Source organism: Urocitellus parryii, chromosome 8 (assembly GCF_045843805.1).
Source record: "Urocitellus parryii isolate mUroPar1 chromosome 8, mUroPar1.hap1, whole genome shotgun sequence".
Taxonomy (NCBI): Eukaryota; Metazoa; Chordata; class Mammalia; order Rodentia; family Sciuridae; genus Urocitellus; species Urocitellus parryii.
In genome coordinates this window covers 50,462,153-50,480,096 of record NC_135538.1, presented here as the reverse complement: position 1 = coordinate 50,480,096, position 17,944 = coordinate 50,462,153, and the positions used below count along the sequence as shown (strand labels likewise).

Below are 17,944 nucleotides of genomic sequence, written 5' to 3'. Positions count from 1 at the left end.
TCAGTCAACCTAATCAGGTCACTGAGCCTATGACAACTTCAGTCATTACAGTCTTAGGGAGCACCCTATACTGAGGACCACTGCCCACAGGATCCTTTGGCTGCCATGGCCAATGTACTACTTGGTCAAACTCAAAGCCTGTGGCTGCTAGGCCAGCACAATGTCAGGCAGATGGCCAGCTTACTGCTGAGGTTTACTCAGGGCCCAAGGCTACCATAGTTTGCTGGTGGTGACATAGGCCAGAACTTGAGCTCATCTTCCTGGAGTTGTGGTTTCCTATCTTGAGTTGAAGTAGGTCTAGGGGCTCTGTCTCTGAATATTGGTGTTGAGTCAAGAGGTTCTGCTTGGTGCTAGGTTTCACTGTGGTGGCCTAGTGCTGGATTACAAGGCAAATTCTTAAGCTTACTTCCCTCTCCTTCCTCCAAGTAGATGGGGGATTTTCTCCATGCTGTTCTGCCAGCAGTTAGGAGGGTAACGTGAAAATTGTCTTTTCTATTCTCTTCAATGCATAATTTTCTTACTATTTGTGAAATCAGGGTGTCTCATCTGGTTTCCTTAGGTATTAATGAAGTTTTTTTTTTAATGTGCATAGTTGTTCAAATTTATTTTTTTGTGAGGGATGATCCTAATCTATCATCTTGCTTCTTCTCATGTGGGGCCTATTTTAAATACTTAATGTGTTTTAAGTTAACTTCCTTTGTTTATATTTAGGTTAATACTTAGCTAAGTCCCTTCATCTGAATACCCTAGCTCATTTATGGCTTGATAATCTTTTGATAATGCTCTGCCAAAAATTATATTGGGTGAGCAACGGAGCCTGGGCGTTGTGCTTTTTGGAAGAATACCCAAGATCAAAAAAGTTCCTAGTCCATGGTTAATCTGCAAAGTATTTTAACTGCTTTCATTTGGGAGCTCAGATTATTGGTTAAATTTATTAATGAGGTCAAGGCTATGGTTTTAACCCTTATCTTTTCCAGGAAAAATGACCCATTATCACATTATTCCCCAAGTCCCAAAGAGTCATCTTGAAATTGTATATCAGTATTGAAAAAGTTCTGATGGATCTTTTTACTTTATTAGTAAAAGGATAAGGATAACCTTTGAGGTCTAGGCCAGCTCTATGTTTTATTTTTCTTCTTGCAGTAGTACCCAGGACTCAGCCTGTTTTCCTTTCCTCTTCATGGCTGTCACCATCCATCCAATAAAATTGTCTTCTCCAAAGGACTGATTTAGGGTCAGTTAAAATTCTCTCAGTTTCTTACTGTCCCTGAAGAGATACATAGGTCTTTTTTAAAAATGAAAAATCTATTAGCTTATAATTATATGTACATAGATGCCTATGTACTATATTAGTTAAAAAAGAAAAAAAAACTGCCATGAAGTTATAAAATGATAAACTCTCATAACTTACACTGTCAGCTGGGAAATATTCATATTACAACCAACCAAAGAGAAAAGACCTTGTTGAACATGTGGGATAATGAGTAGAGATTCAAAAAAGTCATGTCTCTATAGGAAGACTAAATGAGCTCTAGCCTAAAGACTAGTGTACCAACTTTAACAAAGCTTAAAAATAAGACTTCAGACAATCAAGATGATGCCTAAGTAACATAATTGTATGCCAGATAAAAAGTGTAACACTCCTGAAAGAAAGAAAAGAAAACCCAGATAGGAAATTGCCCAAGACTGGGAAAAAGAATAACAGGAAAGGAGTAGTGATAAAAAATACAATTCATACAAGGTTGTAAATAATTTGTGTTTCAACTAGCATGATGAAAAGTTCTTTTATTAAATGGATTTTGAGTCTTTAGCAAGTATTATCAGAGTGGGGTTGGGAGTGGACTTGGGGGATGATTGGGAAAGCTGCTCTGAACCTGCCCTAACAATGCTCAGATCAGGACTTGAAGAGACAACACTGATTCCAATTACTTTAACTGTATTCAAGTGTGGGAAAACTCAAAATTTAAAGAACTACAATGAAAATCTAGCACCAAAAATGTAAAATCCACAATGATCAGCATCTAATAAAAAATTAGTGGGCAAGCAAAAATGGAAAGAAAATATAATCCATAGTCACAAGAAGCTTCATTCAGTAGGAAAATAGAATGATAAATGATAGCTTTAATATACAAACTACCATAAATATACTCATATATGTTTGAGTAGATGTGAAGTCATTATAATGATGAAGAGAGAAAAGGAAGGTTTTTTAAAAGACCTAAGTAGAACTAGAAAATGAAAATATCTGAAATAAAAAATACACACTGAATAGAATTAAAACACTAGATAATGGGAAATAAAATACTAATGAACTTAAAGACATAGCTGTTCAAGTTATCCAAAAATGGAATACGAAGAAAAAGGAATGAATAAAAAGCATAAATTTTTATTTCACATGAATTCTTGTGTTTTATCATCAAGCACTCTTAACATGTATATAAAAAAGTTTCTCTGGAGGAGGTAGGAGGAAGATAGACAAATATTTGAAAAAATAATATGCAAGTTTTCAAAATATGATGAAAAGAATAAACTAAGAGATCCAAGCAGTGTAACCAACCCCTTTCTAGGAGAAGAAACATGGAAAAAATAAAACAGTGATACACCATAATTAAAAAGAGAATCTTATAATTGATTAGTAAATGACCAGAGGAACAAAAATAATGAGAGCACACTTTTCATCAGAAAACACATATTCAAGATGACAATATGTTTGCAGTATCTTTCAAGAATGAAAATAGACAAGACTTTTAGCTAAATGAATGCTGAGAGAATTCATCCCTAGTAGATCTGTACTAAAAGATTCAAAAAAGTTTTTCAGACAGAAAATGGTGATAGAAATTTAGATCTATAGATATAGCACAAGAAATGGAAAATATATAAACTTATAAACCATTTCCTCATTTTAAAACAGGCGATTAAAGGAAATTAGTAGGAAGGATAACATAAAAATAATGTATGATGATAATAGCAACAAGATGGGAAGAAAACTGGAAGTTTACATTTAAAAATATCTTAGTGTATGAAATGGGCGTAACTGGGAAGCCACAGGATGATTCTCTTCTTGTCCAGGGAGTTTTGGCCATGAAAGGAAGAGGGGGGAACACAGGCCCAAATATTCTTCAAGCCAAGGGTATCTAAGGGCCTCTTCATTTTGAAGGGACACTGAACTGACAGGAGCTACAAATGATTGGTCAAAATGACTATGAGCACTTAACCTATATTTTTACTGTGTGAAGTACTGACATGTTAGCTTAACTAAAAGGAAATAAAAGCTTCTTTCACCTTAGAAGGGAAGCATTCTTCCTTCCTCTTGCAGGGAAGTAAGGGGGCAGTCATACAGCTGCTGGAGGCAGGCAGCCTTGTTTTGAACCCTGGATCCTAGGTCTAGCTGAATGTCAGTGGATTGGTGACCTGAGCTGCAAATGTTGTCTCATATAGGATTAACATGATGAACATCGGAAACAAGTTTAGTTTAGCTTATCATGGTAGCTGACAGTAAGTCGTCTATGAACAGATGTAGTTATTTTCATCAATATTGTCAGTTATCGCTGTTTCTCCATCCTGGTCCCTAACCACGCGGCCACAGATAACCGGCTCCACAGGTGGCAACGCGGCGGGTGCAGAAGTCAAGACACGGAGCCAGCAATCGTTTTTGCAAGCGGCGGTCACCCTGAGCGGCTTGGACCGCCCCACCCGAACCCGCAGTCGGCCTCCGCCATCCGGGCTCTCCCGGAAGGCATAGCGCTCACTCTGGGAGCAGCTGCTTCTCCCCCCGGGTCCCTAACCACGCGGCCACAGATAACCGGCTCCTCAGGTGGCTCTGCGGCGGGTGCTGAAGTCAAGTCCCGGAGCCAGCAATCGCTTTTGAAAGCGGCGGTTACCCTGAGCGGCTTGGGCCGCCCCGCCCGAACCCGCAGTGGGCCTCCGCCATCCGGGCTCCCCCGGAAGGCATAGCGCTCACTCTGGGAGCAGCTGCTTCTCCCTCCGGGTCCCTAACCACACGGCCACAGCTAACCGGCTCCACAGGTGGCACCGCGGCGGGTGCAGAAGTCAAGTCCCGGAGCCAGCAACCGCTTTTGCAAGCGGCGGTCACCCTGAGCGGCTTGGGCCGCCCCGCCCGAACCCGTAGTAGACCGCCGCCAATTTCCAGCGAAATCTAGGGGCTCCAGACAGATTTCCATCGTGCAAAGTTCGACTGCGGGAGCTCCTTTTCTCCGCACGGAGGGGCGCATAGCCTGATAGGCAATCGCCCTGCGGCTGGAGTCTGTGGCGCGCACTGGGGAGCTACAAGGTGCCGGAGCGGGGGGAGCAAAGATACCTGCGGCCCACTGGAAAGACAGGCCAGGGGGTAAATTTCAAAAACACAACAGTTGCACCAAGCAGAAAGAAACGCGAGCAGTATGAAAAGACAAGGAAAGAAAGGACTACAAGCTATGCAGGTCAACTCAACATTAGAAGAGGTAATAGCTGCAACTGATGGAATGTCAGATAAAGAGTTCAGGATATACATGCTTCAGATTATCTGGAGTCTCAAGGAAGACATGAGACAGCAAAATCAGACAATGAAAGATCACATTGACAAACAAATCCAGGAAGTAAAAGATCAATTTCACAGGGAGATAGAGGTAATAAAAAACAAACAAATAGAAATCCTAGAAATGCAGGAAACAATAAACCAACTTAAAAACTCAATTGAGAATACTACCAGCAGAGTAGATCACTTAGAAGAGAGAACATCAGACAATGAAGACAAAGTATTTCAACTGGAAAAGAACATAGACAGCTCAGCAAGTCTGCTAAGAAACCATGAGCAGAACATCCAAGAAATATGGGACAATATCAAAAGACCAAATTTAAGAGTCATTGGGATACAAGAAGGCACAGAGCTCCAAACCAAAGGAATAAACAGTCTATTCAGTGAAATAATACGAGAAAACTTCCCAGAATTGAAGAATGAGACGAATCCCAAATCCTAGAAGCCTACAGGACGCCGAATATGCAAAATCATAAGAGATCCACACCTAGACACATTATAATGAAGATGTCCAACATACAGAATAAGGAGAGAATTTTAAAAGCTGCAAGAGAAAGAAAGCAGATTACATTTAGGGGTAAACCAATCAGGATAACAGCTGATCTCTCGACACAGACTCTGAAAGCTAGAAGATCCTGGAATAACATATTTCAAACACTGAAAGAAAATGGGTTCCAACCAAGAATCGTGTATCCGGCGAAATTAAGCTTCAGGATAGAAGATGAAATTAAAACCTTCCACGATAAACAAAAGTTAAAAGAATTCGCAGCTAGAAAACCATCTCTTCAAAAAATCCTTGGCAAAACATTACAGGAAGAGGAAATGGAAAATAACATTGAAAACCAACATTGGGAGGTAGGACAGTAAAGGGGGGAAAGTAGTCAAAGAGGATAACAAATCAGGTTTAGTAACATCAATAAATAAATATGGCTAGAAGAACAAACCATATCTCAATAATAACCCTAAATGTTAATGGCTTAAACTCACCAATCAAGAGACACAGGCTAGCAGAATGGATCACAAAACAAGACCCAACAATATTCTGCCTACAGGAGACGCATCTGATAGGAAAAGATATTCATAGACTGAAGGTGAAAGGTTGGGAAAAATCATACCACTCATATGGACTGCGGAAACAAGCAGGAGTGGCCATACTCATATCTAATAAAATAGATTTCAAACCAAAGTTAATCAAAAGGGATAAAGAAGGACACGTCATACTGCTCAAGGGAACCATACACCAACAAGACATAACAATCATAAATATATATGCCCCAAATAATGGCGCAGCTGTGTTCATCAAGCAAACTCTTCTCAAGTTTAAGAGTCTAATAGACTACCATACAATAATCATGGGAGACTTCAACACACCTCTCTCACCACTGGACAGATCTTCCAAACAAAAGTTAAATAAGGAAACTATAGAACTCAATAACACAATTAACAATCTAGACTTAATTGACATATATAGACTATACCACCCAACATCAAGTAGTTACACTTTTTTCTCAGCAGCACATGGAACCTTCTCAAAAATAGACCATATATTATGTCACAGGGCAACTCTTAGACAATATAAAGGGGTAGAGATAACACCATGCATCTTATCTGATCACAATGGAATGAAACTGAAATTCAATGATAAAAGTAGGAAGGAAAAATCAAGCATCACTTGGAGAATGAACAATAGGTTGCTGAATGATCAATGGGTTTTAGAAGACATCAAGGAGGAAATTAAAAAATTCCTAGAGTTAAATGAAAACACAGACACAACATATCGGAACCTATGGGACACATTGAAAGCAGTTCTAAGAGGAAAATTCATTGCTTGGAGTTCATTCCTCAAAAAAAGAAAAAACCAACAAATAAATGATCTCATACTTCATCTCAAAATCCTAGAAAAAGAAGAGCAAAACAACAGCAAAAGAAGTAGAAGGCAAGAAATTATTAAAATCAGAGCTGAAATTAATGAAATTGAAACAAAAGAAACAATTGAAAAAATTGACAAAACTAAAAGTTGGTTCTTTGAAAAAATAAATAAAATTGACAGACCCTTGGCCATGCTAACAAAGAGAAGAAGAGAGAGTACCCAAATTACTAGCATACGGGATGAAAAAGGCAATATCACAACAGACACTTCAGAAATACAGAAGATAATCAGAAATTATTTTGAATCCTTATACTCCAATAAAATAGAAGATAGTGAAGGCATAGATAAATTCCTTAAGTCTTATGAACTGCCCAGATTGAGTCAGGAGGATATAGACAACCTAAACAGACCAATAACAATAGAGGAAATAGAAGAAACCATCAAAAGATTACCAACTAAGAAAAGCCCAGGACCGGACGGGTATACAGCAGAGTTTTACAAAACCTTTAAAGAGGAACTAACACCAATACTTTTCAAGCTATTTCAGGAAATAGAAAAAGAGGGAGAACTTCCAAATTCATTCTACGAGGCCAACATCACCCTGATTCCGAAACCAGACAAAGACACCTCAAAGAAAGAAAACTACAGACCAATATCTCTAATGAACCTTGATGCAAAAATCCTCAATAAAATTCTGGCGAATCGGATTCAAATACATATCAAAAAAATTATACACCATGATCAAGTAGGATTCATCCCTGGTATGCAAGGTTGGTTCAATATACGGAAATCAATAAATGTTATCCACCACATCAATAGACTGAAAAATAAGAACCATATGATCATCTCGATAGATGCAGAAAAAGCATTCGACAAAGTACAGCATCCCTTTATGTTCAAAACTCTAGAAAAATTAGGGATAACGGGATCATACCTCAACATTGTAAAAGCAATCTATGATAAGCCACAGGCCAGCATCATTCTGAATGGAGAAAAATTGAAGGCATTCCCTCTAAGATCTGGTACAAGACAGGGATGCCCTCTCTCACCACTTCTGTTCAACATAGTCCTCGAAACACTAGCCAGAGCAATTAGGCAGACGAAAGAAATTAAAGGCATAAAAATAGGAAAAGAAGAACTTAAATTATCACTATTTGCAGATGATATGATTCTATACCTAGCAGATCCAAAAGGGTCTACAAAGATGCTATTAGAGCTAATAAATGAATTCAGCAAAGTGGCAGGATATAAGATCAACACGCATAAATCTAAGGCATTCCTGTATATCAGCGACAAATCCTCTGAAACGGAAATGAGGACAACTACTCCATTCACAATATCCCCCCAAAAAATAAAATACTTGGGAATCAACCTAACAAAAGAGGTGAAAGACTTATACAATGAAAATTACAGAACCCTAAAGAAAGACATAGAAGAAGACCTTAGAAGATGGAAAAATATACCCTGCTCATGGATAGGCAGAACTAACATCATCAAAATGGCGATATTACCAAAAGTCCTATATAAGTTCAATGCAATGCCAATCAAAATCCCAACAGCATATCTTGTAGAAATTGATAAAAGAATCATGAAATTCATATGGAATAATAAAAGACCCAGAATAGCAAAAACAATACTAAGCAGGAAGTGTGAATCAGGTGGTATAGCGATACCAGACTTCAAACTATACTACAGAGCAATAGTAACAAAAACAGCATGGTACTGGTACCAAAACAGGAGGGTGGACCAATGGTACAGAATAGAGGACACAGTAACCAATCCACAAAACTACAACTATCTTATTTTTGATAAAGGGGCTAAAAGCATGCAATGGAGGAAGGATAGCATCTTCAACAAATGGTGCTGGGAAAACTGGAAATCCATTTGCACCAAAATGAATCTGAATCCATATCTCTCGCCGTGCACAAAAGTTAACTCAAAATGGATCAAGGAGCTTGATATTAAATCAGAGACACGGCATCTGATAGAAGAAAAAGTTGGTTATGATCTACACACTGTGGGATCGGGCTCCAAATTCCTCAATAGGACACCCATAGCGCTAGAATTAACAAATAGAATCAACAAATGGGACTTACTCAAACTAAAAAGTTTTTTCTCAGCAAAAGAAACAATAAGAGAGATAAACAGGGAGCCTACATCCTGGGAACAAATCTTTACTCCACACACTTCAGATAGAGCCCTAATAACCAGAATATACAAAGAACTCAAAAAATTAGACAATAAGATAACAAATAACCCAATCAATAAATGGGCCAAGGACCTGAACAGACACTTCTCAGAGGAGGACATACAATCAATCAACAAGTACATGAAAAAATGCTCACCATCGCTAGCAGTCAGAGAAATGCAAATCAAAACTACCCTAAGATACCATCTCACTCCAGTAAGACTGGCAGCCATTAGGAAGTCAAACAACAATAAGTGCTGGAGAGGATGCGGGGAAAAGGGCACTCTTGTTCATTGCTGGTGGGACTGTAAATTGGTGCAGCCAATCTGGAAAGCAGTATGGAGATTTCTCGGAAAGCTGGGAATGGAACCACCATTTGACCCAGCTATTCCCCTTCTCGGTCTATTCCCTAAAGCCCTAACAAGAGCATGCTACAGGGACACTGCTACATCGATGTTCATAGCAGCTCAATTCACGATAGCAAGACTGTGGAACCAGCCTAGATGCCCTTCAATAGATGAATGGATAAAAAAAATATGGCATTTATATACTATGGAGTATTATTCTGCATTAAAAAATGACAAAATCATAGAATTTGGAGGGAAATGGATGGCATTAGAGCAGATTATGCTAAGTGAAGCTAGTCAATCTTTAAAAAACAAATACCAAATGACTCCTTTGATATAAGGGGAGTAAACAAGGACAGGGTAGGGACGAAGAGCTTGAGAAGAAGATTTACATTAAACAGGGATGAGAGGTGGGAGGGAAAGGGAGTGAGAAGGGAAATTGCATGGAAATGGAAGGCGATCCTCAGGGTTATACAAAATATCATATAAGAGGAAAGGAGGGGTAAGACAAGTTAATACAAATGGAAGAAATGATTTACAGTAGAAGGGGTAGAGAGAGAAAAGGGGAGGGGAGGGGAGGGGAGGGGGGATAGTAGAGAATAGGACAGACAGCAGAATACATCAGAATCTAGAAAGGCAATATGTCAATCAATGGAAGGGAAACTGATGTGATACAGCAATCTGTATACGGGGTAAAAGTGGGAGTTCATAATCCACTTGAATCAAACCGTGTAATATGATGTATTAAGAACTATGTAATGTTATGAACGACCAATAAAAAAAAAAAAAAAAAAAAGAAAAAGTAAAAGCAAAATAAAGGGAATGGGGAAATAAGGAAAACATTTTCCCCCTGTTAATTAGCATAAGCCACAAAATTAAAGGGATTTCATTTTCAGGTAGGAATTACAAATAGTGAGAATAAATTTTAAATTCACAAAAATGAATTATATTAACTAATATTTTCTTCAAGAATACTCATCAATTTGAAGAAGTTCCCCTACTCCTAGTTTTTTAGATCATTTTATAATAAGAGGGTGTCAAATTCTGTCAGAATGGCTTTTCTGCATTGACTGAGGTGATATTGTGGTTTTGGTTCTTGAAAATAATATGATGGATAGTATAATAAAACATCTACTGTCTTTATGTGTATAAACAAATGTTCAGTAAGGATATGCCTTACTGACATATGTCCAACTTGATCATGATGTATAATCTTTTTTCTCTTTTGTAGAATTCATTTTGCTACCATTAGGTTGAGTATTTTTGCATGTAGATTTATAAAGTATATTAGCCTGATCATTTCCTATCGTATATTTTTCTGGTTTTGCTATTAGAGTAATATTGGTATCATTAGATCATTTAGGAAATCTATTTTAACCTAGTTTTTAATAAGGATTTCTGAAGGCTTGATGTTAATTCCTTTAAAAATGTTTGTTAGAACACACTGGCTTCCATGTGCATCTTCTGCCCCATGGTTCTACCCATTATTTAACCTGAGATTATAAAGCTCCAGTGATGATTTTTAATTGTGATCTTTCCTTTTTTTCCTGTCAGTTATTACCTGCTGTATTTTAGGGCAATGACTTAAGTGCATATCTGTTTATAATTGTTATATCTTCATGATGGATTAAAATTCACACCATTATAAAATGTCCTATTTTGTCTCTAGTGTTAACATCTATTTTATTGGAAAACAATAAAGCAGTTTTGGTCCCTGTAAAAAAAAAATAAAATATATTGTCAGTTATCTTTATATATCTGAGATTAAAAATTAGTGGGGGAATATAAATAGGGGTGTGTGTGTGTGTGTGTGTGTGTGTGTTTGTTCCTTTCAAGCTAAGAGATTTTTTTACTCCCTTTGGTAATTCCTAAAAATATTTATACCCATTTCCCTCAATAATTATTCCTTTTATGTATACTCTGTCTTACTGATTGTGGGGCCTGTCTTCTCTCATTCGGACTTTGGACTTTAGAGTTGTTTATCCTTTCACATATAATTTTTTTTATCCCAATTTCTGTATTTTTAATATTCTAGCAGCTATTCAATTTGTTTTTCTTTTTCTAGGCTTTATTTACAAAGATGCTTAGGAAAAAGATTCTAAAATTTTAGAAATAAGATTGGTTGTGTTGCAGGCATGTGGAAGAAAAACTTTTAATAAAAGGACTTTTATGTTTTTGAGTTGAATTTTACAATTTTTGTTGATCTCTGTTGTAATGAATGTCCTTGGTAATACCAACACAAAATAATAGTAATAATAATATAATATATGAGCCTTCCTTCATGTAATTTTATTTTCTTTTAAGGAATTATTAGTTTAATTATTTTTTTCTTATTTAGAAATAATTATACTGCCATTTTGCAGCTATAAAACTAAAGTAGTCTTAAGTTTATAGATCAAGTAAAAGGGAGAAAAGCAAATCTTATCTAATTTTAGATTATACACAAATTATTAAATCTTTTTAAGATAAAAAGATAGCGTGGGACAAAGATATTTTGGTATAGATTGAAAGCTATCTTTCCTGAAAGAAGAATGATGAATCCGAGAATATAGCTTCACTTTAAAAATGTGTGCCAGTGTTTATTTAGAATCTCTTCTGTTTTATTAGACAGGAACAGTCATGTCACCAGCAGGAATTATGTGTGCTCTCAATACAAGTTTACTACCCATACAATTGTCGTCCTTTGTAGACATTTTGGATCCAAAGAAGGAATCCAAATGAGAAGAAGCCTCCATACCCTGATAATTCATTTAAGTTCCATTCAACTACGAGAGCTTCCACGGGAGGAGAAGTTGCTAGTCCTCCTGGCTGGCCCTATGTTTATTTCAGTGCTCTAAAGAACTCTGTATGCTGGGCAACTGTGCTTGGTTGTGTCAGGCTGCTGGACAAGAGTTGATGCTCACAGCTCCGCTGACCAAGGCTGCTTTACTGAAGCTCACTGGGCGCCCATCAATCACAAAGTGGCGGATGCAGCCTGTGAAGGGTTTTCCGGGGGCCAAGCGTGGTGTCAGTAGTGACTCTGAAAAGAGAAAGAAAGCAAAATTTGCAATGGAGGTATTCCAAGCCCAATTATAACTTCCTGGTAGAGGATAAAAATAATAATTGCTCATATCATCAAAATGATTTGTATGTTAAAAATGGAATATAGTTAGGATTGACTCTTAGGAACATCATCTGCTTCTGAAGTAATATGAACATTATGGTAATTTTATTGTTTTGCCTGGCTTTCCGTAATCAAATTTCTGTATATTGTAGCTATCTTCCAAGGTGAAAATTTACCATTTACACAAAGCTTCAGCTGTGAATTTTCATAATCTACCTATGCTTTTTAGAGTTAATTTCACCTGGGCTTCAATTATTTTCTCTGCTTTGTTGAGAAGGGGGAAAGAAATTTTAGATTCCACACTACTTTGGGACATAATGTTAATTCATCTCATTACTCTTCATCTTCGAACTATTTTTTGCCAAGCTCATGAAATATAATGAGAAAATAATGAATTCAAATAAACTAAAATTTAATTTTCCTGAGTTCAGGGCTTAAGAACTATAAATAGGGTAGTGATAACTAGCCTAGTCTTTGTGTGAGCACAGGTGCCCTGTGGTATGCCAGGCGGACTCTCTCTCCTTATCTTAATTAGACATAGAAGAAGCCTATGTTTATTAATTGTACAGACATGGTTAAATGTGTTGGGATGATACCAATATAATATAAAGCAATTTAGAGAGCTTAGAAGTATCACAAAATTAAAATCTATTTAGTCAAAGCTTCTTAGGTACAAACAACTATGTGAGAAGTAACAGATAAAAGATGAAAAAAACTTAGAAATCAGTAACTTGGGAAAGAACATAAAATAGGTCAGCAAATTAAACATCAAGCAGCTGTAATAAATTTTCTAAGCAATGAAGAGTTATAATGTGCAGAAGTTGTGTACTGAAAATAAATCACAGAAATAGCATTTCATATTTAGAATGATAATCATTGAGTTTTAGATTTGGAAGGGGCCTGAGAGATCAGTTCCCTTTATTTGCCTCAAGATTAGTATGAAAAAAATATATTCTTCAAGTCTGCTTTTTATATTTCATCAGAATAAAAATGAGTGAATAGGAAAGATTATAAGGAGTAGAAACATCTAATGCTTTGGCCCACATTGTAGACTATATTTAGAACTTGGGTTTTGATTCTGCCCACGTTTTCCACCCTTTGGTTCATGGAAGAAATCATGTGGAAAAAATAATTGATACAGCAATTATGGTTTGCATAACATATCACACAATTAATTGTAAGTAGTGACATAAAGGTTCCTCAGGACCCTAAGTAATTGATTGATAAAGTCAATGCATGTTTTTAAGAGGGAACATTTTCAGTTTCCCATGACTATATTATAAAGAAGAATTCATAAAAGAAAAGTGAATGGTTAGATCCATGTGTGGGCTCCATTAAAGTTTTTTCTAATTTTCAACTTTAATTTTTAAATTATCATACAATGAAGTTGACTCTTTTTGTATAGAAGTTTTATGAATTTTATTCATTATTTTTTTGGTGGTAGAAATAATGAGTCAGCAGAGTTCTGAGTGGTATGACTGACTGGGATTCCAAGAGAATTCAGGGTACATAGGGGTTTTATTAATGCCCTGGTTTCTGATGTGATTTCGATAGAATTAATATGGAATAGCTCAAATGATATAATTAATTACATTCAGCTTAAATTATAATTGCTTTTGTTCTATGCTTGCTGGCATGTTTCCTAGATAGAATTAAAAGCTGCAATGTGGCAGTGGGCTGGTGGTTAGAACACCCTACCCTGCTAGTTCCTGTGTGTTGGCTCATTAGCTAAAATTTGCTATTTTGTTTTGGACAGGCTGAATTTGATGTTAGGTACATGTTGTCCACCTAGTCTGTAGAACTTAATGGAAGCAGTGTGTGATGGATGCTAGGATCAGATTGTAAAAACAAACCAACAAAAATCAAAGAGAAATATTTGTTTGAATGATGGGTAAGCACTTGGGGTACGGAGGGAAGAACAAATACTGTAACTTCCAGGATGAAAGCCACATCCTGGGGGCCTAGCACAGTGCTTATTAGACCCTCCATAAGGCTCTATGTTGAGTGAAGTCATGGTCCTTGGCAGCAAGGGGTGTACTGTTTAGCTTTGACAGCATTTTCTGATAATGCTACAACACTGGTATGCATAAACATCCTCAGGAGATGGGCATGTGCAAATAAAAGCCCAAGCTGAATCCTAAAGGGGTCAGTAAGGAATTAGGTTGGGGGCGGGGAGTGGGAGAAGCTGTTCTCTATAAAGTTACTAGAGGAAGAAAAAAAGAATATTTTTCAGAAACTGTAGCCCTGTATACTTGTGTAAAAGCCTGGAGCTAAGAGAGCACCATTGAAAATTTAGGAAACTTCAAGTTCCAGAAGGTATGGGGAGATCCCAGAGGTAGGTGGAAGGTGGGGACAGATGATCAGGGACCTTGCTTGTTATTCTGAATTTGATCCTGTGGACCCTTAGAAACCTGTGACGTATTTTAAACTACATTGTAATTTTTAGGAAGGAAGCAATACTCAGAAATATAAGGAAGGATGTGAGACATTTTTCACACTCCATCTGCATGAAGTGAAGTAGAGACCTTTGCTGAATTCCTTTCAGAACCAAAGCCAGGAACTGGACAACAGAACTAGGGAATGGCAATGGGAGGTGGGTAGGGAAGTGAAAGAAAGGAAAGGTTGCTTTGTGAGGGTCTTAAGTATTTCTTTTGATCCCTGATTTACTATCATTGTTAAAACTGACCATTGAAATATTTGCATTACAAAGGAGAGGAGTACTTAATTACTACTATTTTGGGGACCCAAGTTGAGAGGCTTTATTTGATCTATGCTTTTTCATTCTTTTGGATGTCTTGATGTAGGTAAATCTAAGATAATCTAGTTAGGAGACTATTAAAATCTCCACCAAATTCCAGATGCAGAAATTATATATATATATATATATATTCTATTCCTCACAGCTTTCAGTCTTTTCAAGGCAGTGAAATGTGTAAAAACAACAATCACATTCAACATAAGGATATGGTCCCTGCTCTAGAGGTTTAAAACGATTGTGTAGGGGGGAGTGGTATAAGTATCCTTTTATCACTGTCCTGTATTATATGCCATTCTTGGCAGAAGACAAGGTGATGCTAATGATGATGTTTATAGAATTGCAGCTGGGAACCTCTCCTAGGGAACAAGAACAACATAACTTATGGTCTGCAGCTGTTTTCACAATTTAGACTAATCTTGGATGGGGTGGGGTGGGGTACTTCACATTTTTTCCTTTTATAGAAGGGGAACAATTAATAGCAAAATTTTAATCCTCACGGTTTTCAGATCTTAGAGCAGTATTAGAAAATGAGAGCTTTTTTTTTTTTGGTGTTAGGGATAAAATAGAATGGTTCAATGTGTGTTTGTGTATAGATAGGATATGTAAAAGGAGACAAAAAATAAGCAAATACATCAAGATGTGAGTAATATCTGTTGGCTATAACACCAGTTCTTATGTGCTTCTTGGATAAGAAATCACAATTTTCTGTTTGCTTTTCCTATTAGAGGACATAAAATCCTTTGAGTTATTAGGTGAATTATGAAAACACATGGCTTACTTCTTAATATCATAATGAAAATCATAAGAACTTACTATTTTTTGATTTGGAAACTTATTTGTTTTAAACAATGCTTACCTGGAACACCTCCAACAAACACAGGCTCCCTGTGATCAACTGGTTTTGGATTCAGGGGTCCAACCACATGGTTCACTTCAGAGTCAACATCCAGCTGAACCACATTTGAATCTCTAATAACTGAAATACAGTGAAATATTGGGCAAAGACTGGTCATAAATGGAACTAGAGTGATTAATTTTCACATGAAGAGAATAATTTATCACAACAATGACTTTTATTTATTCCAGAATAAAAACCTACACTTTCTCCTATATCAGATGTCAATATATTAAGTCTAACAATGTCTAACTGAGCAATCACTAACATTTTCCTTCAAAAGGGAAAATATTTAGGATACTCTTGTGCTACTTTTTTGCTTCATAAGTTACTCATTATGTAAACAACTCCACTATTTTGGCAGCATTTATATTTCAAATCACATGTGTATTCAATATACACATTTTAATATAATAACACTTCTCTTGGTTACGTTTAGATTATCATCCGTCATCATCATGCATATCACATAAATTCTGCCAGGCCATCATTTCTCAGGTGGGTGTGCAGGCTCATCTTTGTATAGGAAACCCAGGACACCTATATTTTCTCACCTGTTATTCTGTGCCATCTGCCATCACAGAGACTCTGCTTAGGTGTCACTGAGGTAGAAAAGTCTCTGATGCCATTGTTGACTTTCACTATGACCTACAAAAGAGAGGTAACTTATATAATTTAGTTTAATTTCTCCTTGTCATTGTAAAACTGAATTTCTTGAAGCAATACTTTAACAAAAATCCACCCAAGGAAACAATACTCTTAACAAATATCCACATATGAGTAACTTTGCAATTTGAACACAAGGGGTCACTCTTTGGTAGGCAATAGAAATAGTTTAAACTGGGAGTGCTCCATGGAGAGGCAGCAAAATAATCACAAGGGAGAAAAGATGGGAAGAGAGGAATGACAGGAAATGCAATTGAATAAATTCCTTTAATTTCTCAAGATAGAATGTGTTATACAAAGAAGTTCAAAATATTGTTGAAGATCATGGGCCTTGAAGCCAGACTGCCTGACTCCCATCTAACTTACTGTCTGCATCGGTTTTCTCTTTGTAAAATAAGAGTGATAATATTACCTACAGCCTAGAGATATTGGGAGGATTAAATGGGTAAATCCATATAAAGCATCTTGAATAATCCCTGATTATTGATATGGTAGTAAATACCATATCTGGAGAAATTCTATTTTTATATGGTTTAATAAAATATACTAGAATCCAAATAAAAATCAGTTACATTAAGTTCGAGAGGCATAATATAAATATATCTTTTCCTTAATATTTATTTGAATACCTTCATAAGTAGTATTTTAGTAGTGTTTTAAGTGGTATTTAAGGGTGAAAGTGGAGTTTAATTGTAACAATTAAAAATTTATAGTAACAGAATAATACATATGTCTAGATATATATACATGTATCTTTGATGTATATTATCTGATAAACATTTATAAATATTCAGGAAGATAGATGTTTTTGTGTTGTTAATTTTGATAATTGGGTTTTTTTTGCTTTAATTTGCTGAAAAAAAAATGACAATTCATTGGTTAAAACTCTGTGCTGTGATTGGTGATCTTTTTTTCCTGAAACCTTTGCCATAATTTCCTGACATTGTTCTAATCAGATGAATCCCAACATATCAATGTGAATTCTAATGTTTCCTACATTTAAATTTCATGTTACAGCTTTCTGGTTTTTATTGATTGATAAGATAAAATAAGTATGTGAAAAAAATCTGCTTTAGATTAGAATGCAAGGTTAAATGAGACAGACTGTTAAATTTTTCAAAAAGATGTTACCTGCCCATTTTTCATGTGGACATTTAGGTACTCCCCATTGACACTGTGGCCATGGACAAGCGTTCCAGAGTTGCTTCTAGGACGAACTTCAAATGCAATTTCAAACTTCAATCCAATGTTGAAAGACTCATCTGTGGAGAGAAATACTATAAGCCTTAAGAACAGCAAAATAAAATTTGTAACTATGGCATGATTTTATAATTATATATTTTTACATCTAGTTTCAAAAATTCATTGCATTTCTCAACAGGTAAGAAGAAAAGGCTATTTTCCAACACCACATAAAACTCAGGGGACTAATATAAATAACATATCACTCTTGTGGGGCATGGAGGTGGGGCCAGCACACTAAAAATACTCTATGTGCTATGGAAGTTCAGGGGAAGAGAAATGAATTCCAACTAGCAGCACCATTTACTATTTCAGGAGTGAGAAGGAGGACAGGACAATCT

The 17,944-nt window shown here is 36.4% G+C and overlaps 1 protein-coding gene across 2 annotated transcripts in view; it reads right to left on the bottom strand.

Moving 5' to 3' along the window:
- Positions 1–11,389: 11,389 nt before the first annotated feature.
- Lama4 (laminin subunit alpha 4) overlaps positions 11,390–17,944 on the bottom strand; it is a 135,171-nt gene continuing 128,616 nt past the window's right edge. For both annotated transcript variants that reach the window (XM_026395057.2, XM_026395058.2), the window contains 4 exons: positions 17,493–17,623; positions 16,250–16,343; positions 15,657–15,776; positions 11,390–11,958 (listed from right to left, as the gene is read on the bottom strand). In XM_026395057.2, the coding sequence (XP_026250842.2) occupies positions 11,813–11,958; positions 15,657–15,776; positions 16,250–16,343; positions 17,493–17,623 (491 nt within the window). In that variant the 3' untranslated portion in view covers positions 11,390–11,812. The remainder of the gene's footprint in view (positions 11,959–15,656; positions 15,777–16,249; positions 16,344–17,492; positions 17,624–17,944) is intronic.